The 27462-nt window shown below is 40.9% G+C and overlaps 1 protein-coding gene and 1 pseudogene across 2 annotated transcripts; one reads left to right on the top strand and one right to left on the bottom strand.

The window, feature by feature from the left end:
- On the bottom strand, nucleotides 1-25839 carry LOC103712273 (uncharacterized). The gene is made up of 7 exons (XM_008798751.4): nucleotides 25509-25839; nucleotides 24307-24348; nucleotides 22674-22808; nucleotides 18153-18385; nucleotides 13875-13911; nucleotides 822-879; nucleotides 1-692 (listed from the first exon to the last, which is right to left on the bottom strand). Exons 1-7 carry the CDS (start codon nucleotides 25626-25628, stop codon nucleotides 613-615), a joined length of 705 nt encoding a protein of 234 aa, XP_008796973.2. The 5' UTR covers nucleotides 25629-25839; the 3' UTR covers nucleotides 1-612.
- LOC148702408 (zinc finger BED domain-containing protein RICESLEEPER 2-like) lies at nucleotides 6222-8371 on the top strand (annotated as a pseudogene). Its single transcript, XR_016396444.1, has 3 exons — nucleotides 6222-6916; nucleotides 6975-8136; nucleotides 8227-8371. The product of XR_016396444.1 is annotated as a zinc finger BED domain-containing protein RICESLEEPER 2-like (transcript).
- Nucleotides 25840-27462: the final 1623 nt, after the last annotated feature.

Genomic DNA, 27462 nt, shown 5'->3' with positions numbered 1-27462 from the left:
TACCTCAATAAAGATCAGACATAAATTTCGCATTTAGTAATCATGTACAATATTTCCAGTCCGGAAATAAGCAACTTTCATAGTTTTAGCTGATTAATGGTAACCAAATACATCTGATGAGTCCACACGCTTGGAAACATGAGTTTCATTACGTTATTTGATCTGATATATCAAATATCCATGAGGAGAATGTGTGACCTCCAAACCAAGAAAAGACTTAGGGTGACCTTCATCACTCAGAAAATCATAGTCAAACGAGTCTCAATTTTAGAACATGGCAAGCCAAAAAAAAATCTGCATCTAATTGGCTCGAAAGCAGGCCCTTGTTCAACAGCCAGTATTGAATCATTTCTAGTGAGCCGTGTGAAGCGGAACCACCTCTATTCTTCGGGTTTCTTGCCAACAGAAGAGTCTGATGTTGATGTGTCTTCATCAATCCAACCCGTGTTTGAACATTGTGCTGTTTGAGTACAAAATGCAATATATTTTTACCAGACCCCTCAAACCATCTGAGTTCCTCATGAAAAAGAATCCAAAGGTAGATCATTTGGGGCCAAACAAATCAGTTACAATCGCCTCTGACATGATCTATATTTACAATTACTAGTACAATCAACACCTTCCACCTTTCCTCTCTAATTTTATTGCTTCGTAAGACGTCATTACTTCTTTAAATTTTGCCTCTGCAGCCTCTGCAACAAGCATCATTTTATCTTGTCAAATAATTCAGCAAAGATAGGGTATGCAAGGATGCTTCAGAAAGAAACAAGCCTAATGCACACAGAATGATACAAGGATGTAGATCATGTAGTAGTACTCACCTTTGTTATCCTGGTTTTGATCTGGATGGTATTCCATAGCTTTTGTTCTGAAAGCAGTCTGCAATACAAATTAGAGGGAAAATATCAGATAACATAAAGTTGCAATCTTCCCAACCTCCCCAAAGCACATAGCACGTAACCAGAGAGAGGATCATTGGGTTTGAACGTGTTAATTATTTGAAGGGCTTCACAACAGCGGAACAAGTCTACAGTCCAGTTACAAGACAAGTATGACGCAGCATAAAAAGTGCTAGCACTGTGGTATTTGCACCTTTCAGTTTGTGTAGGAAATGCTAATGTTTACTTTGCTGAATAACAACACAAGTAGATTAGGAGTAACATTCCATAAACAAAACTAGACTCATGCCAGATAATCAGAGTATACAGACGCCAATCAACCAGATAATCACTTCCCTTCTGCAACTACTCTACACTCAATAAATGAAGTTTACTAAAGGGTGTAACCCATTAGGGTCATCAAAAAGTTTGTCATTTGTTGCTATTATTAACTCAGAGAAATTTAATTCTCTAAGCAAAAAAAAAATCAACTTGAAGGAGTTTGTTTCTTTCAATGGTTTATACACTTCAAAACAAATTATACCAGAGTTACCTATAGAGAAATAGCACAAAAAGGCTAAGAGAAGGATGTTATTGTTTGTAGCCAAAAAGATGAAATCATCTTCAGGGAATTATCAGGTTTTATTGGGACTGGGTGCACCCACCCAACCCAGATCCCCACTAGGGGATTCAGGTCTAAATTTGGCCCCAACTCCACCCAGCCACCAATCAGGTTCAGCCCAGGCCTAGGTAGGTATCAAATTGTAAGACTCCTCAAATCTATGGGCCGAGTGTCTACTGGGTCTGGATGAGGTCCAGGTTCACCTACTACAGAGGTCGACGTGTGAAAAAGGTACGAGGAAATAAATTTTGAAGAAAATGACCCTAGCGTGCATAAGGCCGAAGGCAGGATCGTGGCATTGGAGCTTTTACAAGGGAGGTGACACGTAAAAAATGGGTGGCAGTGAATGGTGAACCCAAAATTTATTATCATGCCTCATAAGAAAAACTAAAGATGAGTAAATATATTTAACATATATTATAAACAAAACAGATCAGGTAAATTGTTGGGATCACGTTGGCTTTGGGTTTGCAGATTTAAGTTATAGGCCTCTCTCTGTGCATGCACATGGACATGGTTTTGCATAAGCCTGCATTCATGCTAGAGTGTACACATGAATCCAACTTTATGTTCATGTTTGTGTGTTTGTATGGTCTGTATTGTAGTCAAAACTTATGGTGTTGCAACCATTCACAATCTCATGTGAACTCCAGCATCTACCTTCCACCTTTCATTGGTTTCCAACTTCCACCCTATCTTGAAAATGTAGTTTATCCCTACAATAATGTTATTAGAAGCAACACTAATAATAAATTCTATTTTTTCTTATTATCTCCATTATATACATACATACATATCTACATATATGATATAGTAACCATATACTTATATCTTAGGGGAGTAAAGCTAGAATGCTTTGAAGAGCATTTGGCCCCAAGTGCTTCCTAATGAAGGTTAATGAAAGACCTCTCAAAAGTTAATCCACAACACTGAAAATGATCTACAATGTCTTAAATGTCTAGAAACTAAAAAACATTTGTTTAGGAGGTCGCTTATCAAAGCATCAAGTGGGTAAAAAATAAATGGTAGCAATATAACCAGAGAGAAAAAAGAATGCTGCAAACTATAAAACTTAAAATCCAAACAACTGATGTTGATATAAACATTTTACAACATATAATAAGCCCATTAGAATGTTCCAAGACTACAAATCAAATAAAAGTATTGTATCATACCAAATTGATGGATAGGTTAGACACCTCAAAAATACAATGATTTTGGTTTCCAACCAATTGATGCAGAAGCGTGAAAGGTTTTGGTGAAAGGTTCTAGTGAGAGAAACTCTGGTTCTAGAGAGAGAAGCCAATGACTAGTCTCCAGTTGGCCAGGGGGTGTGTCGACGGCTGCGTGGAAGCTCACGGCCACCGTGGTGGTGGAAAGGCACTATTTTTCATGGCTTTGGGTGGTCCCTGCCCATCGTTCGGTGGCTCGGGCGGTCGGAAGAGGCTCCGGTCGGCCGAGGCAGTCCTGCGACTGCCGCGTGGGGTGCTCGCGGCAGCCGCGGTGGTGGAAAGGCTTGGTTCGTGATCTGGGTGGTCCGTGTCCATTGGCTAGTGGGTTCGGGGAGGCCGGATGGGGCGGCGGCGGTCGGGTCGAGTGCTCCCGGTGGTGATCCGCGGGGAGACTTCCGTGGGGCAGCCGATGCGGCGGTCTGGTGGAATACTCACAGTGGTCGCGGCCGAAATCACTCTGAGTCAGCTGCCATTCCATCTAGATCTAGCCGGGTTAGTTCTTTAACCCTTTCTTTTCCCCTAACCCCTATTGTGTGCGCTTCAGGTGCGATCAGCCGTCATCTCTTAGGGCTCCGAGGTCTCAATGAAGCGGAAGGCAGGTCCAACAACGGAGCAGACGACGGGGAAGAGGGCGGAGGTGGCAGCTCAAGGCAAAGGAACGGTATTGGGGATTTGTGGGAAGAGATCAGGCACTCAGGTGAGACTTGGGCCCTGGGTGACCTGTTGGCCCACGGAAGCAGAAGTGGCTCGGTTAAGCTGCCGCTTTTCGACAATTTGGGAACTCCCGGAGGAGCCTATCGAGGCTGCCCACCGGGAGTGGGAGGGACTGGCGGTGGTGGCCACAGCCTCGGGCAACGGGTGCCGGCCGAGTGGGTGGCCAAGGATGTGGCCGCCCGGCTGAAGAAGATAGGGGAGGTGGCAGTGGTGACATTAGCCGACGACCATTTTGCCCTGCGTTTTCGGTCAACAGCAAATCGGGACCACGCGTTGTCGAAAGGGCCATGGGTAGTGGCGGGGCAACTCCTCACTATGGAACCGTGGGCACCGGATTTCCTACCCAGAGGGGACCCTGTGAAGACTGTGATGGTTTGGCTCCGACTACTCAGGCTGCTGCCGGAGTCCTGGTCGACCTCGACTATTCTCGACATCGTGACACGGGTAGGGCAGCCATTGGCCGTGGACGGCGTGACCAAGGAGCGGCGAGCTATGGGTTTCGCCTTAGTGAAGGTGGCGATTGACGCCACCGAGCCTCTCCTCCTGAGGGCCCGAATCCACGGCAAGATGAAGGTGCTCTTGTAGCCCTTCGTCTTCGAGAGCATCCCCGATTTATGTGTCCGGTGTGGCCGGATTGGGCACCCGGTGGACATCGGGGATGCCCTTGGAGCGTCGGGGCTAGGCTCCGGGGAGAGGGACTCTAGGCCGATCTACGGCCTGTGGCTGGTGGCGGCTCGCGCCCGGATCCCATGAGAGCAGGGGCCGCCGCAGCCGAGGAAGACGACCGTGCTCTCGGCCGGGTCGTCTTCAACGCGGCTGCTCTCCACGGTGGCTCGGGCCGGCCCTCCAGGTCCCCGCCGGATTTGGAGGGCTGGTAGAAGCCCGCCAAGGTGGCCCGCCGCCGCTCTCTGCCAAAGGAGTAGCTGGCGACGGTGGCGGGCCTCCAAGCATCCAAGTCGACCCGGCCGAGGGCATCCAAGTCGACCCGGCCTTCGGCTCTTTCGCCGGGTTGGGGGACTCGGAGCCCCTGGCTGGTGGGGCTGGGCCGGCAGGGGTGCGGGATGGATTGTCAGAGCTGCAGGCTGGCCCAAGCTCTGTTCAAGCGGGCTAGCCTAGGGGCTAATCCAATAAGCGGCCCAGGAACCCTGGGCTGCTTCTGGAACTAAGCCTTGGCGCTACAGGTCGAGGCTGGGATGGCGGTGCGGGCCGCGGTCCAGCTAGGATGCAGCTGCGTGGGGCACATGTGCCCCGTGCGGCATGACCGACGGGCCAGCAGGCCCATTGCACGGCTTCGGGCGTGCGGGCCCAGGGAGCTGGGCTGCGCACGCGTGACACCGAGAAAGCCCCTATGGATGCGGGCCTTCTTGAAGGGGAGCCATTGCTGGTAGGGCTGGAAGTGGGCTCGGGCCGGCCCGAAGCCCATCGGGTCAGGCCGCCTGCGGGCCGGGCTATGGGCTAGGCCCAATGCATTTCAGACCGGGCTCAGGCTGAAAATTTAAGCCCAATTCTATTTCGGGCCGGGCTCGGGTATCTCATTGGCCCGGCCCGGGCCCGGCCCAAGCCCGAGCCCACTTCCAGCCCGAAGGAAGATGGCCCGAAAGCCCGACCCCTGGCCCGAATTGCGGTAACATGCCTCATGCGGTTGGGATCAACGAGGCGATTTGGGATTTGCCGAATCGCGGTTGGGATTTGGCGATTTGCAGAGGCGAGACGAGAGCGGTGGTCGATGGAGGCGTGGAGCTAGGGTTTCTCACTTTCTCCGCTTCCCCTTGTCCGCTCGTCGCCGGTCGCCGGTCGTCGTCACCGAGTGCAGAGGCGAGACGAGAGCGGTGGAGGCGTGGAGCTAGGGTTTCTCCGCTTCTCCTTGTCGGCTCGTCGCCAGTTGTCGTCGCCGAGTGCAGAGGCGAGACAAGAGCGGTGGAGGCGTGGAGCTAGGGTTTATCCGCTTCTCCTTGTCTCGGATCGTCGCCCTCGTCTCCCTTCTCCTCCAGCCCCTCACCGCCGTCCTCCCTTTCGCCGCCTTCCAGCTCTTGGGTCCGTCGCTGCCCCACTTTCTCTCTTTTCTTTTCCGAATCCAATGAACGATCTTCTCATCTCTCTCTCAGATGGGATGAGAACTTCATTATGTTGGCTATTCTGATCCATCTCTCTTTCTTTCTATTTTTCTAGATATACACTGGAAGAACGAGCACCGGCTGATTTGCGCCAGCGACATCTGCACCACGGACGAGAGGATCCGATACGAGAAATCTGTAAGCCAGCCCCTCTCTCGATTCTTGATTTATTTCTCTCTTTCTTTATTTTATTCAATTAATTCTGAGAACTGAGATGGGGTTTACGTTTGGTTGCCCTCTGGCTGTTCAAGATTTCAAATTAGGGAGCTATGCAGATACCTAGTTCGAGATTTAATGATAGACATCAAAAACCGGTGCCTTCATTTAGCAATTTCAGCCACTCCAAATGTCGGATCTCCTATTTTGCAGTTAATTTCCATATAGTCTTTGATCTCGATTTTTCTTCCAACTTTTCGTTTGATCTTTCGGCAACAGTTTTCGTGTGAAAATTTTGCCTCATTGTACTGCTGTCTTCGATCTGATCTGTGACAAGCTATACATTTTAGTTTTCTTTAAATTTTTGAAGGCATAGTATAAGGAATAATTTTAGGGTTCATCTGTTGATTTTTAAATTGTCGTACATATCTGATGCTATAGGTTAAATTTGTGATATTTATTTTGTTATTTGGGCAGATTATTTTTACTAATGTCTCATTCTAAAATGGGTGAAAATGGGATTGTTGAAGATTTAAGAGATGAGGATGATAGAAATGAAAATACTGTTGAAAATGATTGTGACAATTCTTCTAGAAAAAGATCTTGGGCATGGAATCACTTTATCGAGGAAAAAAATTCTGAAGGGTCAATAGCTAAGTGCAAATATTGTAAAAAAGTTTTAAGTGGGAGCACTAAAAGAGGAACGAGTCATCTAAAACGCCACCTTGAAAATGTTTGCAAGAAGCATCAAAAGAATCCGACTAATCAGTTGCTCTTACTACCTAGTTCAAAAGATCCGATAAAGTCTTTCAAATTCAATCAAGAAAAGAGTAGAAAAATTCTTGCAAAATTTATCATATGTGCTGAGCTTCCATTTCATATTGTTGAGCACACTGTTTTTCTGGATTTTATGAGATCTCTTCAGCCATTATTCAAAATTATGGGTCGTAAGACTGTAAAACATGATTGTATGGCTTTGTATCAAGAAGAGAGGAAAAAATTGCATGATGTATTCAAGAACCTAAGTTCTCGGGTTAGTTTCACTACTGATATTTGGACATCAAATCAGAAAATTGGTTACATTTCTTTCACAACAAATTATATTGATTCTGATTTTATTCTACATAAGAAGATTATTAGTTTCAAGAAACTCCCATACCCTCACACCAGCTTTGCAATTGAAGATGCTATAAAAAAAAAGTCTTGTTGAATGGCAATTGGATTGTAAAATATGTGCTATTACTTTGGATAATTGCAGCACAAATGATGCTGTAATGAGAAGGCTCCAAGATCATTTTTGTTATGCAATGTTGTTTAGTGAGGAGTACAGTCATATTAGATGTGCACATATATTAAATATTATGGTTCAGGATGGAATAAAAATCATTCATGAAGCTATTGAATGTATAAGAGAAATTATTAAATACGTCTCTGCATCCCCATCTCGAATGCAAGCATTTAATGAAATTGTACAGCATATGAGACTTCGTGCTAGAAAAGGACTCACTTTGGATGTTCCTACAAGGTGGAATTATACTTATGAAATGTTACATGATGCACTTGGTTATAAAGATGCTCTTATTAGATATGCAACTGAGCATTCATATGTATGCCCCACCAATGATGAATGGAAAAAGGCTTCTATAATTCTTAAATTCTTAGAAGCCTTTCTTGATGCCACTAAAGTATTTTCTGGTTGTAAGTATCCCACATCCAATTTATACCTAAAAGAAGTTTGGGAAATTAGGGCTTTATTGATGGATGAAAGTATCGATACTGATGAAATAGTGAAGCAATTAACAAATGAGATGCTAAAGAAGTTTAACAAATATTGGTCTCAGTGCAATAATTTGTTGGTAATTGCTTCTATTTTGGATCCCAGATCAAAGTTGATATTTGTAGAGTTTTGTTATCAAAAGGCATTTGAGTTGGAGGAGTGCAAGAAAAAGATTGATGATATTCGTGCTTGTCTTTTTAAATTGTATAATGAGTATGTAGATGCAACAAGAATGCAGCCCTCTATGAGTTCAAGTGAGCAAACATCTAATTTTGGTGGACAATAAGTTCAGTTCTTCCAAAAAAAAATATTGGTATGGATTTTGCTCAATTTAGAAGTCAGAGTTCTTCAAAACGCCCTAAGAGATTCGAGCTAGATAGTTATTTGAATGATGATGTGCTTCCTGATTTGGAGAATAAGGAGTTTGACATCTTGGCTTAGTGGAAGAGCAATGCAGCAATCTATCCTATACTATCAAGAATAGCTCGAGATGTTCTAGTTATTCCAGTCTCCATTGTTTCATCTGAGTCGGCATTCAGCACTGGTGGTAGAGTTGTGGATCAGTATCGAAGCTCTTTGAGCCCATCTACAGTAGAAGCCTTAGTTTGTACCCAAGATTGGCTTCGTGAACAATATGATGAAGGTATATAAATCTTTTAAATTTATCTAATATTTTTTATTTGCTTATTGTACTTATAATTTAAACATTTATGATTGATTTGTGTGTTAACAGTTGCAAATTGCTCGAGTTCTGTAATGTTGAACGTAGATGACGACACCCTGAAGTGGGCAATTTGGGAGAACTGAATGTATTACAATAGTTCTTTTTTCCTTGGTTGCGGTGCAGTTTGAAACCATAAAATTTTTGAAATTTTCTCAGATCTAGTTCATACCTAAAGTATCAAGTATCAAGTATGTTTGTTGATGGAGTATTTTCATGTGGATCATGGTTATTTGTTGCAAAATTTATGAGAGTTGTATGTTTTTGAACTGCAGGCCTGACGCCGACTTCAGGGGATTTCTCTATTACATGGATATGATGAATATATTATTGTGCAGGGAACAACAACTTATAATGTTTCATGGTTCTTGATTCTTGATGATTGCTTTAGGTTCCATCATGAGAGGGATGCCCTTGTTATCGAATTCAAACAAAAGAGATGATGTAGAGGCAGGGGTTTTGATTGCTTCTTTTCGAGGGGGTACCTTTTCCTTTCAAGTATTATCGTTTGCCGTATATTGTGATTTAAATAATTGGTTCGATTCTGAGAAGCAAGATGTGATCAGAGCGATGATTTTTTTTAACCTCCTATTGTTGGAATCCTTTTGTTTGGTTGCAGTTGTATCCTTGAAGTGTCAAATTGCACTGATCCTTTTACCTGATCGGAGCTATCATATACTGGTTTGATAGAATGATAAATTTCATTTCCTTTGCATGTCGTCACGTCACATGTCAAGCATTGTGGCAACATGATATTTCAACCAGGGCTTCTCAGAATCTACTCTTCCTGCTGCTTATTTGGTTGTTACTTGAGGTTATATTGCTGACTGGTTCGGCTTGGTTTACTAGAATACCAAGTCATTACTTAATGGACACGCAGAGGCTGGAGAACATTGGATCTCAAATGGGATTTCCTGTTGCATTAGTAAACTGGGGATTCTCTCATTTGTTTGACCAGCACTGTGAGTTCTGAATATGCTATGGCTGGCTGGCTGCATTGGAGTATATTTGTTTTTTCATGAGGGGTTACCTCCCTTTGATTATTGAATTGATCGTACTATTTTTTTCCACTTATGCTTTTAGTTCATGTCTTTCTTAGTTTGTTATTTGGAGTGTAATGCTATGATTTTTTTTTAATGATCTCGATAAGTAGATCTGCTTTTTATATGCTGTATCGAGTTTCATATCTGTGTTCCAGAAATGTCATTTGTGGTATTAATGACCTGGTGATGTGCTCTTAGTTGTTTGACCAGAACCATCGGCTCTCAAGATAGCTTGGGGGATTGGATCATGATATGCTCTTTTGATGGAGGGTGTTCCTCAACCTTTATTATAGAATTGATAATATTTCTATTTTTTCTCAAACTTAAAGTTCACGTCATAGGTTTGTTACTTCTAATGTCGCAGAAGAGCTTGTACAACATCAGGTGATCTTGCTCAAGGGCATATCTGAGCAAAGGTAGCAACAAACTAAGCATATCTCACTAAATGAGACAAAATGGGCTTGGGCCGGGCTCGTGATCGGGTCGGACTCGTGATCGGGCTGGCCCAATCGGGCTTGGGCCGAATTTCTGTAAAACTGTTCGGGCCTAGGCCCGGCTCGAAGCCCGGAAAATAATTTCGAGCCGGGCTTGGGTAGGGGTGTGGCCTGGCCCGGCCCGACCCACTTCCAGCCCTAATTGCTGGGCTCAGGTTGGCCTGCCAGTAGGTTTGGGCTAGGCTAGCCCGCGAGAGAGTCTGCAGGGCCTGCAAGGCCCAACTAAGCATGGGAGGGCCCATGCCGGGGAGTGGGGGGCTCCCATGACTCTAGGCCAGGGGTCTTCGGGGATCTTGGTCAGGCTTGGTGAGCCAAGCGCGACAGGGCCCTTAGAGGGCTCAGTTGGTGGAGTGACCCCAGTCTTCCAGTTCCGTTCCCGGGCCCTGATGCCGGGAGGTGCCCCTGTGGCGGACCTGATTCCTGAGTCTCACTCCACTCTAAGTCCTACAAGGGTGCCTGCAGGGCTGAGGGTGGCGGTATCGGGCAGGTCTGGATCGAATGGCGAGACCCGCTCAGCTGGGGCTCTAGCTTTGGTAGGTTGCCCCATGGGTGATACAGCAGGGGTAGGACACGCCTGCACCTATGACGGTTGGGGCTGGAGACCAGATGGGACGCGAGGGGGCAGATAGCAGGTCGGTTGGGGACCATCCGTCGGTCGTTCAACGGATTAGGGCGGTTGTGATGCGAATCATCTCCGAGGCTAGTGCGGATGACGATCAGGGGGGTAGCACTTACCATGAGGTGGAGATGGACCCTGAGGCCTAGAGGGTTGACGAGCCTGTGGTCGACCTCTCGAACTTCTCCCCATGAGGATCCTAGCTTGAAATTACATGGGGCGGCTAAGCCGTCTTTCATGTCGTCCTTTAGGAGGCTAGTTCAGGTCCACGGCCTGAGATCTGTTTCCTCTATGAAATGCATTTCTCTGGTAGAGGGCTCCGCCGATACTGCAGCGCTTAGAGGCGGACTGGGAGCCTAACGCAGTAGAATCCCAAGGGCTGTCAGGCGGCATTTTGGCATTGTGGAAGCGAGGTGTGGCGACAGTTGACGTGGTCCACAACTGCTCACAACAGATTATTTTGGTTGTTTCGGAACCCAATTCAGCACCGTAGGTTTTAAGCGGTGTGTATGCGAGCACTGATCACAGGACTAGGAGAGTCCTTTGGGAGGAAATCACACATTTAGTTGCCCAGGGTTTTCCGACATTAGTAGTGGGTGACTTTAACTGTATCCAGGACGTGAGTGAGAAGAGGAGAGGAAGGGCGTTCACTGACAGTGTGGATAGGAGGGAGTTCCGTGATTTCATTTTGCAGAACGGCCTAGTAGACCTGGGCTTCTCTAGACTGCATTTTACCTGGTGTAACAACCAGTCCGGTAGAGCCAGAGTTTGGCAGCGACTGGACAGGGCTATGGCATCTACCGATTGGATTACTCGGTTTCCTTTCTTTCGGGTTAGCCACTTATCCCGGATTGCCTCGGTTCATTGTCTTCTCTTGACAAGGGCGCAGGTGACGGACGCACGAGCCCTCAGCAGGATACTGGCCGACTACCATGCTGCATCTGGGCAGAGAGTAAATTTTCAAAAGTCTACCATTTCTTTCAGCCCTAGCACATCGCTTTGGGTTAGACGGAGGATTCTAGGGATGCCTAAGCAGGCCGGAGCCTGGAGCTACCTAGGTATCCCCATCACTAGTAGGAGATTGAGGGTTTCTGAGTGCACTGGTTTGGTGCAACGGGTCCAAAGTAGGTTGGAGGGTTAGCAAGCAGCATCTCTATCGATGATGGATAGATTGACGTTAATTAGATCTGTTCTAGGCTCCATGCCCATCTATCACATGACGAATACAGTGGTGCCGAAGACAACGTTGTTAAGGATTGAGCGGTTACTTCGGGGCTTTCTATGGGGCTCGCATGGAGGTGGTCACGAGGTGCACCTGATGGCTTGGGAGAGTGTTTGCCTTCCATCCAGCGAGGGTGGTCTTGGTGTACTCTCTCTCCTGGAGCGGCGGAAAGCACTCATTGCCCGGCACACTGGTCGATTCTAGTTGGAGCCACAGGGCTTCTGGAGTCGGACCATGGTAGCTCGTTACGGAGGGATGGGTCCCGAGGCATCGGCCCATGGAGGGCAGAGATGTTCCTTCCTATGACGAGAGATAGCGAGATACTTGCCGACTATCTTCGCGCATACTAGATGGCTGATAGGCAATGGGCGGAGCATCGATGTGGCTGGTGATCTATGGGTGAACGTTCTTCCCTTACGGCATTGGCCGACTATGGTTAGTGCCAAAGCGGCGGAGGGCCTGTATGTTCGTGATCTCCTTGTCCCCGGGGGGATGAGTAGGACGAAGCTAGGTTGGGTCAGCTTTTCGAGGAGCACCTTGTGGAAAGGGTTCGTTCTCTCCCGATACTCGGATGTGCAGATCCTGATATCCGGGTTTGGAGCTCCTCGAGTAGGGCTAGTGTCAGGGTGAGACCTTTCCCGCTTGCTCCGGCGGGTGCATGAGCCGGGGCCAGACTATGCTTGGATCTGGTGCTTGGGTATCCATCCGAGGGTAGCACTATTTTTATGGAAAGTGGTCTGGGATCGTCTTCCAACGAGAGTTGTTCTCAGTGGACAAGAGTTGAGGATTTCCTCGGAGTGCGGGGAGTGTGGTGTGGATGAGATAGTGGACCATGCATCGTTTCAGTGCGTTGGGCGATGGTGTCTTGGCAGCTGACAGGGATCCCTCAGGAGGCCCGGGGTGGGCGGGATCACTTCTTTCAGGCTATATGACGATGGTCGGAGTCTCTTTTGCGCCGCCATGTAGCGGTTAGAGCAGCGTGCACGACCCACCAAATCTGGTTGGCGAGGAATGTCCAAACTTTTGGCCGGTGCAGAGCTGAGAGCTGCATAGGCGGGCCTTCGTTATGCCCGGCGCGACTTACGAGCCAGCTCTATCATTCTGGAGGGGAACTCGACCACGATTATCAGTTGGATTCAGGAGGGCTCTTAGGGTGACGGCAGGGACTACCCACCAGCGTATGCCGAACCGGCCGGTACAAACCGGTCCGGCCAGCTACCGGTACGCCGGAGCCGTAGAAACCGGTACAGGCCGGTTCCTTGCCGACCGCGGCCTCCGCAGCGCCCCCGCGGGTTCCGCCGCCCCCCGCCGGGCTCCGCCGCCCCCCACCGGCCTCCGACGCCCCTCCGCGGCTCTCCGATAGCGGCCGAAGGTGGGCTCCCTCCCTCTCTTCCCCGCGCTCTCTCTGGTTCTCTTCTTCTTCCCCGGTTCCGGCGGGGAAGAGCTTTCCTGTTCGTACCGCCCGGAGCACAGTACGAACCGGCCCGTACCGGTCCGGTAGGCAACCGGTACGCCTACCGGACCCGATACGGCGGACCTTGCTACCCACTGCTTCGTGACATCTGGGCTATGGCAAAGGAGGGGAGCCTTCCAAGCCAAGCATGTCTTCCGAGAAGCCAATGAGGCTGCGGATTGGGTGGCTGCTTACGTGGCCAGTCACTCCGGGGATACCTGTAGGCTGGGGACGGTGAGGTACCCCAAGCACTTCAGGGCATTTTATTTTCTGACTTTATTGGGTGCATTCATACTCGTCAAGTATGAATCCACCCGCTCTAGCAAAAAAAAAAAACAATTGAAGCACCGCGAATCATGATCATTCATTTGGATCTTTGTTTTGAGAGGTTATCATTGATTTCATGGGGAAGTATTTTGGGCAAATACTCTAAAAGGTATTCTAGCTTTCCTCTTTTAATAGTATAAATATCTAGTATGGTTTTATACAAACACTTCCATACCTTCAACTTACCTCAAACCTGCTTGTCCTCTCCCATATCAAGGACAGACCAGATCTCTCCTCACCTCCTCCATAGTACATAACAGCTATCTCAATCAAGAAGGCCTCTTTAAAATAATTTATGCTATAAATCACCATTTTTGAGCTCGTAAATTGAAATGAAAACAGGGTAAGAGCATATGTATTGAAAAGCAACCAAGGGTGTTAAAAATAAATATGATTTTGACTATCATATCTTGAAACTGAAGACACTGCAGGTATTTGAATTACCACTGATGACAATGGAGTAAATTAAAAAAATACTCCAGGAATAATGCTTAAAAAGTTGTACCTTAATCTCAGCATCGGAGTATGGTTCTGACCTTGACCTATAGCAAAAACGAACATGATACATTAAACTTCAAACCAATAATATAAAAACATATATCAAGACCAGAAAAGGGGGGAAAAAGAATACAGTTTACTGTGTTTAATTATATTGAGCCTTTTTTCCTAGTATTGCAAATGCAGGATATAGATTGATATTACAGATAACTGCAGACTTATATCAAGACACATCAACAGAAAACTGCAGACTTATATCAAGACACATCATAAATGTCAAAATTATCAGATAGCACAGAACCTATCCTGGATTGAACCCCAAGAATGGACTCAAAATATAAAGGCAAACCTATTCATTAATAGAAAGTGGTTGCCCCCTTTAGTTATAATCTAATCACATGCCTTTGCTAGTTTCCATTCACAATGCTTAGATACTCATCCTTGCCATGACAACAGGTACTTCTGAATCCACACATGAGCCACAATGATTTTGGGTACGATTTTATCTTCATGATTATATCCTATTTTCTTTGAAATACTGGAATGTGCAAGATTTATTATTTCAAGCAGCTATAGGATCTTGCATTGATGCCTTTTCTTTCCTAGTTTATATATCAATCAGTAATAACTCTGATTATGCTGGTCAAGGACATGTATCAGTCCCTTTATATATTGCTTGTATCCTGGGTACCTTGGGCAATGGTATGAGGCATATCCTCCTCCTGCGCATTTCAAATTTTTCTAGTCACTTTACTAAACCTTCCTGCTTTAAGTCACAAAGTAACTTAGTTGTCGTATATTCTTCAATATGAAGTCGTTTATGCTATTTTACAGCCACCTATTTTAACCTTAGATTTAAACATTTGATAAGAGATATATTAAGATTTCACAGCCATGACATATACTTGATCAACTTTTTTTTTTTCATTATTTATTAGTCAAGCCATCGATTGTAATACCCCTGTCATTTTGCTACCAAGTTCCATATGCTACTGGCCACTAAGTTACCTAATCTAATATTTTCAGTTAGCCCTTGCATAGGTAATTTGAAAAGTTAAACTGTCAAAACAGAGTATGTAATCATACTAACAAATTTAAATAATGTGAAATTTTTGTAATTTTCATATTCACATTTGTTACAACCCTAAGGATACTACTATAACTAACTTCTCTTTATCTAATTAAGAAATTATTGCAGCATTTTCTTCAACACTATTACATTAGGGGCATTGAAGCCTAAGGATACTATTACATTAGGGTGCAAAATTTTGGTCAAGGAAAAGATTCAATGGCACCAATCAAGATACAGTTGCGCTAGCCTAGCGATAGATGAAGGAATGGTTTGCCCAAATCAAAGCACGAGGAATTTAAAGCTGAGACCAGCAGCGCGAGCTCTGACGTTGAACAAGCTTCCAAAAGACTTGAGATGAAAAAAATCATATGCAGAGGAAGTTATGACCTCCTTGGAAACTGGCACCACTTATAATGACTTTTTCATTCATGTGAGATTTTAGCATGAAGTTGGTTTTGTAGTCTTGTCTTGGTGATTTTTTAGTCATTACCAGAATCCAGGTCTATGGATGAGATTCAAAATTAATGATTGTGATTTTGAAATTATCAGAAGCCTTGTAATCAATCAAAAAGTTTGCTTTGTTTCTCTATAACTAAACATGTGTTGAATCTTGTCCGGTAAAAATGAATAATGAATGGTTAGTACATCATAAAGTTTGTGTTTAAAGTGGAAATTTCCTTGCTACCTATCTTCTTTGACCCTCCTAACATCTCTTTAATCCTTCTTCTCTTCTCCAATTTCCTTCGAGATTTCTTTCTTTACATTCATCCTTCTACCTTTACATTAGATTATTATGATCCTTGCTTGTCAGCTCACATATATCCTTGTTGAGTTTTTCATGCTAGATTGAGCATCTCAACAAATATGTTATATCAATCTCCCCCACCAAAATACTTGCCAGACATGCATTTAAACAAATCATAGCAATAAAACTTGCTACTTTAACTTTAAGAGAACATTAACTAAATATTATAGAAATCAAAGGATAGGATGAAAGAGGAAAACATAAAAAAGAACTGAGGATAGGATGAAACATCTCCGAAAGATAAGGAGCAGATGGAAACTTTAACAAAAAATTTCAATATCAAAGTTTTCCATTTTAAACTGATCTTTTTAGGATGTTTTAGGATATTCTATAACTATGTTGTTGACAAACCAGGCTTTTCATAAAAAAATCCATGATTGCCTTGCCAGACTCCTATTTTCATTACAATTGCTCAAATTAATTCGGACAATATCTGAGGATGTCAATAGACAGTTCCAGATCCCAGCCTGACTTGGTTCAAACTTGGTACACAATAGAATTTGTCTGGTTCAGTCAGGTCAGGTTGCTCCTATAATCTAGGCCATACAGGTTGACTCGGCAAATATAGGTGATAGACTAGCCTCTAGCCAAGGTGGTCTCCTAGGCATCTAGGTGATCACCAAGGAACAAACTTAGTACAAACTCACTAAATTATGCTTTGATTCAAGTTCTTCATTTTCACAATTAGATTTCTGAACTGTTTCAATAAGTTTAAATTTTAACATACCTCAGGGTATTCATTGTGAACACAAACAAATAAGTCTCTTTCAAGATATATTACAATTTGTTAAACTTTTTCTAAATTTATAATATATGTAATAGAAGCAATAACAAATATTATGGATCTTTCAGATCAATTGGTGGAATATGTCCAGCTTACTTAGTCATTTATCTTGGTAGAGATTGGAGCTAAGGTTTCTATTTTTGAATAAAAGATCTCTTTGTGGTTACTTGTTCAATACTTAAATTCACATTATTTCTTTTTAATTGTAATTTTTTATTGAGGTTTAGTCTAAAGTCTCTCACTCTCTTATTTGCATATGTGTCATATAAGAAAAGATTGCAAGAAATTACTTCGTACTGTATATATGTATGTGTATACATTTACGTACATACATGTATGAATAATAGTCATACACACACAATATATGTATATAAGTTTGCATATTTGTTTTTTTTACCTATATTTATATATACAAATTAATGTTACATTTGTATATATGCATTCATTTGTAGTACACATACATTCATATATGTATATATTATATTGATATAGTCACATTTATATGTATGTATATATGAATCTTTGTGTATATATATGGATATATTAATGATAGTCAAGGCAAGGCTTGCCTAGGCAATCACAGGCCCTATACATCGCCCAAGCTAGGCGACGCCCATAACAACTATGTCATGGACTAACCTGTTTAGACCATTATGCCATATCTACACCCACACATGCATATGAATGTCCATGTGCATGTGCATGCATGTCTTCATGACTTTGTAAATTAGTCTATCATGCTTGACAATTTAGCTTCTATTGCAGATTTCGAATAATTAGTATCAAAGCAGACATCCAGAACCAGCATTAACTATGAAAAACATTTAAAGCTGGCCTTGCATTATGCCTCTTAAACAAATGCTATCCTCGCTACCACTCCTATTAAAAAAAGGACATGCATGCATGTGTTTAACTTTTAAAATTAAAAATTTGTACCATATAATTCTCAAAAAGTGGTCAAAGTTGGTTGAAAGATTTCTACGGAACAGTGAATTCATGGAGTTAGGAAAGTTTCATACGACTAGTTATTTTTTCTAAACCCTTAGAAACATCTAGAGTTTTATAATTCCTATGTCAGAAAAGTATTAGCTCTATCCATTCCTCCACCGCAACTTAATTATACACCTCTCCCTTCCTATGAACTTTACACTTTATGAAAAGCATTCTTCTTTTGCTAGGCTATTTTCACAAAATATTGCTAATTCTAAATCTTGTCTATAATGCAAAGAAAAAAATCTTCTGTTGTTGCTAAAATAGCAAGAGATTTTTTCCCCTTCAACCTTCATTTGCAAAAAGTTTTTTGTGAAATGGCAACAGAACAGTTTTTTTTCTTTAACCTTCAAGGAAATGTAGTGAAGAAATTTTGTATAACATGTAAGTTAGCAATCAAATATCTAAATCCAACATGTAGAACAGGAAAGAAAAAAAAGAGAATGAAAACATGACACACGAATGGTGTGGTTTCATGCTGTAAATATTATAAATGTGGTCTACACATCACAAACACTAGATAAAAGAACTTGCCTGATTACATGGATTAGTCAATATCACTCAGGTCATAGTCTCATACCCAAAAAAAAAAAAAAATTACTATTTTTTGTTCAAATATGTCATCAATTGATACCTATCAAGACCCAAGACTGAGTAGTGATGTGACATCAAATAGCTTCCACTTTCCCTAGGAGTGAATCTGAAATTTGTTCTTCTATCTTTGTAAGATGTATCTGTCTTCCAGTACCAGTCATCCCTTTGGAAATGCTGATATGCTCCAGGACCAGGATCACTCCATGTCTCATAGCTCTTCTTATACTTGCTTCTTTCTTTGTTAAATACACTTTGCACCCGCCTTATGCGTTCCTAGGAAAGGCAATAGTTTCGTTGCTATTTCAGTAGAAACTCAAAATACTTATAAAAAATTTGGAGAAGAAAACATATTTTGTCGAGAAGAGGTCATTACGAAGTATGTTGCTAGAATAGCTCCCTAGATTTGCATAAAAGTAGTGGAGATGATGAAAATAGTAAATCACAATTAGTCAGGGTTGAAAAAACTAGCAAATATAAGATCCAAAATGTAATCACACATATTAACATAGGCAAATGCAATTAAGAATAAGCAAATTAATATCTCTTGAACAAATGACTATAAACTATACATCCGCAATAATTCCAATGTTATAGACCAAAATACTCTACAGTCATGTAATTGAAGTTGGAAAAAGTCATGGATTCAAAAACCACCGACTGAGACTGTACTATCAGTTTTGTTCTATTTCGGTGCAAAAACATCACCTGCATGAGTGTTAGGTCAACAAAACAGGTAAAATTGAGATGTATTTGCTGTCCTGATCGGCACTGATTGGTACCAAGGCCGGCATAGCTAATACAAAGCCTATTCTAGTCAGGACGACAAATTTTTTATTTTTTTTAAAGAATAGGAATGGAACGAACCAGCCACCCTGATGGGTTCCGACTAGTACGAGCCAGTACCAAGGCCAGTTCAGTTGGCACCAAACTCGTCCTTGTTGGGACAGCAAAATTTCTTTAAGAAATGGTAGAGGGCCAGGTTGGCTGACCCAAAGTGAAGTATGAAAAAGACAAGTTGGTTGCACATTAAACCTGATACAAAATCATACAACAAATAGAATTATCCAACTCAATAATGAAAGATAACATGCTAAAATTATTCAACCAAGAAAATATGGAAATCTGGTGATAGGGACTAGTGAATAACACTTGTTCCTTGTGCTAAAGGCAATTCATTCTGATATTTGATAGTGCTCCAAGACAACAATGCCAATTAGAACAATACAGTAGGTGATCAGATGAACTTCAATTGAATCTATATTCACATTGCACCACAAAAATAAAGATTAACTTAATATCCATTTACATATCAAAACCCCAAAAAAGGAAAAACCAACAAGAAAAGATAAAAATTTCAAATTTGCATACTGGTACGGTGCTAATACATACATCCCAAGAGTCGATACAGCATAGGTTAGTACCGCACCATTCCTGAAAAAAACTAATACCATCATCGGTATTGGTATTTCGATCCTTGGGAAAAGTTATGCCTTGCCTTGCTAGGCAAATAGCTTCAGATATTGGAGGACCCAGTAGGAACAAGATAGGTTCTTCAGAGCTAGGAGGTCAAGGTAAGATTTTGTAATAGGAGGAAAGGGTAGAGGGCTCACCTAGGTACAACAATGTCTCCTATCTTAAATGGAAATTGTTAGTTGCAGATGTAACATTTAAGTTTAAGAAAAAGACTGCCACTCATGAAGTTGCAGCTCTAGGAATAGCAACCAACTCCTCTCCTAAACTTCTTCCTCTAATTTTCCCCAGGACATGCTTCATGATTATTGATATGCATCAAGAGGGTCAAAGGACAAAGGGGTTTAATAACCGTATACAAGAACAAATCCTAGTGATGAGAAGAAAGGGTTGTTGCCCTTGATCTAGCTAATATAAGGCTACAACTTGCTTCTTGAGATTAATGACAAAAGGTTCTATAAGAATACAATGACAAAAGAGAGGAAGGGCATTAACAAAATCCATCTTATGGAGATATGTCAATAACACTATTGACTAATTGCCTTTTTTTTCAAGTTTCAGGTTAAATTTGTACTAAAATAATGAAAGACAACCTCAAATGATAAGAGCCTTTATTTTTCTTATTAAAAGAAAGAACAAAGTAACATAGTCTGAATGCAACCTCAATGAAAATAGGAATGGGAGTGAGCTCTACGTATAGCCAAGAGATCCCACAATGTCAGCAGTTTCATTGTCTTAGATCTATCATATTTAAAAGTGAAATACTTAATCAAGACACATCTAGTAGAACTAGACTACTAGAGAATGGTGAATTGAGAGAATTTTATTGACAAAACAAATGATGTCAGTCAGAAAAGTCTGTGATAGGCTAAGATCAGAAACTTCAGTTATCAGGTGTAAAAATGAATCATTTACATAAGTTTACATGGGATCAAATTCATGATCCAAAGGAGCCATCTAGATTGTACACAACTTTCAAAGGCCCAGATTGAAATAAAACAACCAATCAAAAGACGGAGAGGAACAAAAAAGAGAAAAGAGAAAAACAGAAAATTCATCGATTTTCGAAAAACAAATACTTCTACATTGCTTTTCCCACTTCTATAAACCATAAAGTCTCAAAACTAAATACTCACACCACACTCTCGCCACCAATACGGATTTTGACTAAAAGCAGAGATAAGAAGAAGAAAGGAAGAAAATGGTTCGGCCAAATGGAGCAATCAGTCATCCTTTATTTTCTTTCTTTTCCCTTTCTTTTTTCCCCTATTATTTTTTACTCCTCCTTTGTTTCTCCAGTCATTTTCCTTTTCTCCTCCTTTCCGAACTTACTGTGTGTGTAAGGTGAGGTTGGAGACTGCAGCTCCCTCTAAATTTGTAGACCCACATAATCAGTTGAATGTATATTGGTTGATTTGGATAAATTTTTGTTGCACAACTCAAAACCTGCAGTAACTCAGTTCATAGGCGATCTCTAATCTCAAAAATTGGTCCCAAGACATAAAAAATTAAAAACAAGCCCTAAAAGATCCTGGAAATGGTGATATAAAATTTAATTTAAAAAATAGACATAAGAAAACTTGAACTTTGAAAGTTAAATATCTAATGGTAAGCAGCTAAATAAACCAAAGGGCGTATTGTGAGACCCACAATGTCACCTGCTTCAGAATGTTGAGCGATATTGAAGGTCCAAGGAAACAAAAGATGGATGCAATGGACATGTAAGTATTATGATGGATGTGGTAAAACAAGAAAATGTAAAGTATACATTAGAATTGGCAAGAAAAAGACAAATTGAGGAAAAAGAGATGGGGATTTCAGAGACAGTATGGACACACACCATAACGATTTGAGGAGGCCCTGATATGAAGGTGCTTGACTCTTTGCTGAAAGTCTATATAGAAGAGAGGTCATGTAGCATCATAAAACATTAAAGGCTACATGATCAAATAACAAAGGATCCAATTCGGAGCTGATTATATCTGAATTACTATGCAAAAGAGAAGAATATAATAGATCAAGACAAAGAATAAGAAAAAGAGTAGAAGGAATAGGGGGAAGGAAGAGGAGCAGGGTAAAAGCCAGCAGCCAACTCTCACTCCAAGTAAATTTCCATAACTCTAAAACTGTATGACATAGACTCAATATCCCTATTATAACAACAGCAAAATCCTAATACAACCCTAAATCCCTAGACTACCCCTCAAAGCATTAAGTTACTGTTAATGAGTACTGTAGCGTGAGTATTACCATGAACAGTACCACTACAGTAACATGATTTATTCAAATAGAACTCAGCTATATCTTAACACAAATCCAACAAGGATTAAAAATAAACAGAAATAACAGCAAAAATAATTAAAAGCTAAATAGATCTGTTCTCGATTTTGATAATCTGCAACCCTTAGGTGCATCAAAGGGAAAGCCAATGCAGATATGGATAGAAGCCGTGACAAACTACTAGACAACAAACTACTAGACAAAGGTTGCAGTTCAACATTGGAAGTAACACTTGATAGTAAAGACTAGGGAATGAAAATTCAGAAAGCCAACTTCAACATGTTCGGTTAATACTTGATGATTAAGGTCACAATCTCATTGCCTATTTGCTCTTACATGGCTCTTTTTTTAGGGAAATATAGGTATTACTCTAATACATTATCAACACTCCCTGTTCACCCAGCTACCTTGTTTCTGTGCTTAAGATGTAAGAGTGGGCTACTGGATAATTTTAATTACAAGACCAAGTGGGATTTGCTAAACCATGCAACTTAATGGAAGATCTTGAATTAGTAAACTAGAGGGATTTTCTAAAATATAGGCCCTTATTGCCAATACATTTGGGTAAGGTTTATTTTAAAGCTCCAACTATTATCATGCCACCTAAATATGCAGGAGTGCTCTTAGCCTTGGAATTTTAGCAGTATGAACTAGGAGTTAACTTCATCAAAACAAGTAATTTTCCACCAATAATTAAAAAAAACACCAACACAAAATTAAATTTTGACATGTTGAAGAGGAAATTAATCACAAAAAAGATGCCACAGCACAATGGTAATGCATTGAACAAGAAAGCAGAAAATAAACTGACCACTCTCTCCATCTCCTCCTCATACTCCTCTTGCATTCGACGGTTGTATCTATTCCAAGCTTCTTCCCTATAACTTCCACGATTTGAACTGCCGGTTGCATTCCTCCATGATGAAGATTGCTGTGACCTGTTAACCTTTAAAAGCATCAAAATGACCAAAGAAACTAGTCAACGAGCATGTCTGACAAAAAAGCACCATCTACTAGTGAAGAGCGGGATTCCATTTGGATGTCCCAATGCTATCATAACGAAAACAAAGAGTCATGTTCTTATTTAAAAGGAAAGAAAAAAAGAGTTAGAAGGAGGCTTCTGGAAACATATGACAATCATACAAACAGAGAGATTTCAGACTTATGATTAAAGATTTCAGACTTATCAATAGTTCTCGATGACCATGAAGTACTCGAGAAGAGAAATTGATTCGCTGACATTTAAACAACTAAGTATCAGTAAAGAAGAGGTTCTATTACCCTGCCCAGTTCTTTGAGCTTTTCATATTGTTTTTTTTGCTTTTCTAAATCATAACTATATATCATCTGCATGGCCACTATTAGACATCTTATTGTTAGATATTCTTCTGCTAGGAATTTCAAGCCTTACCAATCAACTACATGTTAGACTAACAAATATTGAAGTTTAATCTAGGCATGTTCCTAAGAAAACTCTGTGCATTTTCAGTTGATTACAACAAAAAAAAAAAAAAAACTCTCTTCCAAAGAATACCAACAAAATAAAAAAAAACATAAAACCAAAAGATATAGAAGATATGCTGGTTTGGATAGTGATATAATTTACACATGTCATTTCGTTCATTTTCAGAGACTTGTCTGTATCCCAAGTCAAAACAACATTTTAAGCTAAATGACCATAGTCAAATGAACACACAAAGGATCATGCATTTGACTATTTAATAAGTATCCGTGTGTTATATGTTAGCTTGTCCACCTAGTTTGGCACTTTCCTTTTTTCTTAAAGAAAGAAAACCGATCTAGGTTACCAAATCATGAAATTTACATAAAAAGATAACAGAACAGTGATGATGATAATGGTTGGCAATGAACCTTATTTAGCAAACATTTCAATAACTAAAGCATAGATAGATAAAAGCTGTTGTGTTGGTGGGGGTAGATTTCTATCAAATGAAAAGCATGGAAAGATTTTACCAAAGCTAAGATTAACCTTTCTGGTCCATCATATTGATCCATATGCATGTCTGATATAAATAATTAATAAATAGTATAATATAATGTAAGGAAAATATTGATTAATTCCAATGGCTGTTATTCTCGTTAAATTTAAAAACCTTAAGTTATGTTATTTATTTTTGTTGAGAAACTTAAATAGAGTAAGATTTGAGATCTGATAGGACCTCCATATGATTTGTTTCGAGACAGTGGATCACATATATCATGCTTTTGCTTACATTGCTAAGGTGATTTGTTCAAGACAACAAGTTTTAGATGTTCTGTAAAAGTAGGTACGTGTTGATGCTGGCATATTATCGTTATATTACCTGACTCCAAAATAATCCATTTCAAAGTCCACTTTTAATTAGTTGTAAACAGTAGTGTCTTGAGGAGACAAGCTTGCATGTCAACATCAAAGAGAAGCTATATTACATTCATTAGTTTACCTGAGTATAGAACCAATCAACAGTCCTGCGCAACTGACCAACCTGCAAGATTGCACCATAAAACATGTAGAAGTATGTCATAACAAAAAACATTAAGTGAACATAAAAACTTACATATATGATTATGAATTTTTTTTCTAAGAAAGAAAAAATGGAATCATAATTTCGTATGAAGATCATAACATCAGCTTGAGAATATACATAAAATTAATCTGTAGCAGTGAATGGAGTTTATGTTTGATTTGTAGCTTCCAAGAGCACTTCCCTTTTCAAAATTCAATACAGCCTCAAAAATTCCCTTCAACTAAATTATTTTCGACCCAGATACACCAACTATCAGAGACAAAGGAAAGTTCCACACAATCAGACACAGGCATTGCATGTGACCTCCAAGATTTTGAACAAATTCTGGATAAAAACTCATAAAATTCTAACAAAAAAAGTCAGTAAACATATTTACATAAACTAAAGTCTGTCTTAAAAGCCAAAAATTTAGAATTCATACTCTTTAGAGACTTTCAAAAATAAAAGGGTTAGAAAAGGTAGTATAATAATCAGCTTTAAATGAAGAATAGAGGAAAAAGAAAAAATAGTCTGCTTGCCCTTGTTCTCTAAATTGATAACATCTGTGCATTCTCAAATCAAATAGAGGTGCGTGCGCGTCATTTTCCCCCCTAAAATCTTAAAAACACCAGGATGTTTCTTTTAACTAGACAATAATAAAGAAGGAACCGCAATCAAGAATTTAAACAAATTAAAGATTGATGCTTCAATCTCGAATCCTTGAATTTGATTAGGAAGAACAAAATTTTTAAAATTGAAGGCCAATTCATTGCCGGGTTTTCTGAAAAATCAAAAGAAAGTCCCTATTGAAAACAATCATATAGTAAAATAATATAAAGAACTCAAACAAGCACCTGAATTCTCATTACCTTCGTGAAATTTGATTAAAAAAATGCAATATTTGACAAATAATAGTCCAAAATACTTAAAAAAGAAACCCATCCAACCTAAAATTCGGCTCAATCCGTGGAACAGTCAGCCGAGAAATCAAGAGGACATCATTTCAACCGAAATTGGGAAAAAAGACTTCTGGATTTTCAAGAAAAACAGTTAAAAAACAACTAAAAGGCAAACCCACTGATACCATTCGATCCAAGAAGATAGAAGGAGAAGAAGATGAGGCGGGAGGGAAGGGTTACCGCGACGGTGGTGGCGGTGGCGCCGATCAGACCGAAGAAGAGAAAGCCCCACGGCAACGAGCTGTAATCTCTATCTCGCGATGGGTCGCGGTCTCTGCTCTTCCGATCCGCGGGGATCATTTTTATAGGCTTCGCGCGGCCCGAGCTCGAACTGAGAGACGGGACGAGGAGAAGGGCATGACTCGATCGCGCGGAAGGAAGGAACGGATCCACTCGTCGGAACAACGAATCGAAGCGAAAGAAAGGACGAGAGAGAGAGAAAGTGCGGTGTTCTTGATAATTTCCACAAAAGCGGGGAAGCGCACCGCGAGAGAATCCGACCCGCAAGTTTCCTCTCTATTATTTTACATATTTAAAAATAATTAATCGTTTGGCACGGGCAGTGCACGTGCGAAAGGGATGAAATTTTTTTTTCTGTTTTATAAGGTCCTCCCGTGTACATACCCACCATCATGTAATATCTAGGATGGCAACATCGATGTCTTTTATAGCACCTATTGTGGTTCAAATTCGACCCGAAGGTGACCACGCCGGAGGAGTCGAATGAGCTACACTAGTTAGGATAGAGTAGGGACGCTGCTTCCTGCGCGTCGGCAGACCTGCACAAAGTCTCACCGGTAAGATTCCGATGAGAGTCCTCCCATAATTAAGTTGAAATAGATTTTAGGTAGAGCAGCCAAAAAATCTTTAAGCGTTATCTGATGGGGCTATTTATAGTTCCCGCGAAAGTGCTCCCATGTTATGAGCAGGACGATCCATTTTGCCCCCCATCAGCACCGTTCCACCATAATTGACTATAAAATATGGCCGCACTATTTTGATCATCTATATCTCGTTTTCTCTATCACTACATTTTGCTAATATAGCAAACTATTTTTTAAAGGTGCAACAAGGATAGAAATCCTGCCCCCCTATTTAGGGCCTAATTGGATCCTAAAAGAATCAGGTTTATTTGGCCCGCCCATTCCGAATCTTGTAAGGGCCTACCCAAGTCTCGATCTATATCCAAGCTAGTGAGCATGAAAAAGACACGTGGAGGTTTGTTTTCTTTCCTACGGGATTTAAGTTGGAGACTCTTAGGTTGATATGGGCTACACTCAAATAAACTTCCCAATCATAATTTCAGTAAAAAAATATCCGAACAGGCCTTTAAGAGGATTTACAGCCCAAAGTATTTTCGTGATAGAGAACTCTCTCAACTTTCGCATGCAAGCATGAGGATGCTACCACTAAACTAAAGCTATTTTAGCTTTTATTTGATATCTTTGAATCTCTCTCTAAGCTGGAATGTTGCTATATAGTCATCCATTAGTAAAAATCTCTTCTTTAAACAAAACTATAATTAATTCTGTTGTTGTCTATGGGAGAGGGAGAGAGATAAAATGAGTGCAACATCTGAGAGTTGGAATTCATTTGTTGGATAAACTTACATTCATCCGTACTTCTTCGAATAGATCATTTGTCTAGCACTGTCCAAAAATACATCTGATAGTGGGAATATATATGATGGATACAATACTACACTTATCTATTCTCATCTCTCTTAATTATAACCTGTTTAGACACATAGTAGATGAGATCAAAAAAAACAGAAAGAAAATAAAAGAAAAAAAGAATAAGGAAGAGAAGAGAACTTCAGAAATGAGATTAAAAAAGAAAGGAAGAGTGGGTTACGAGTTGGGGGAAAAACAGGTTAACTTTTGTCACAGTTTCTTTTTTATTCTCTTCTTTAGCTATCCAAACTAGAAAATTTGATTTTCTCTTTTCTTATCTCCCAACCAAACTAGAGATTCTTTTTCTCCTCTCACTCTCTTCTCTCCGATTCTCTCAATCAAAACATAAAGAGTAGAAATTCAATTAAGAGAAAAATATTTACTAAAAGTATATATGAGAAATAGTTGGACATCTTAGCCACTAGAATACCTATTGGGAGTTCGATTAATATGATTGCAAA

The sequence above is a fragment of the Phoenix dactylifera genome, chromosome 9, assembly GCF_051530095.1.
Source record: "Phoenix dactylifera cultivar Ajwa chromosome 9, Ajwa_hap1_PhDact_Kaust_v1.1, whole genome shotgun sequence".
In the NCBI taxonomy this organism is placed as follows: domain Eukaryota; kingdom Viridiplantae; phylum Streptophyta; class Magnoliopsida; order Arecales; family Arecaceae; genus Phoenix; species Phoenix dactylifera.
Note: the sequence above shows the minus strand (reverse complement) of the source record. Positions and strands in the feature narration are given on the sequence as shown.

Bases quoted from the DNA above. Each gene is read 5' to 3' on its own strand.
- LOC103712273 (XM_008798751.4), bottom strand. From the start codon at position 25,628: ATGATCCCCGCGGATCGGAAGAGCAGAGACCGCGACCCATCGCGAGAT. The intron at 24,349-25,508 runs GTAACCCTTCCC...GCAATCTTGCAG, and splicing joins CCACCGCCACCACCGTCGCG to GTTGGTCAGTTGCGCAGGAC. The intron at 18,386-22,673 runs GTCAGTTTATTT...TGCCTTTCCTAG, and splicing joins AGGAGGAGATGGAGAGAGTG to GAACGCATAAGGCGGGTGCA.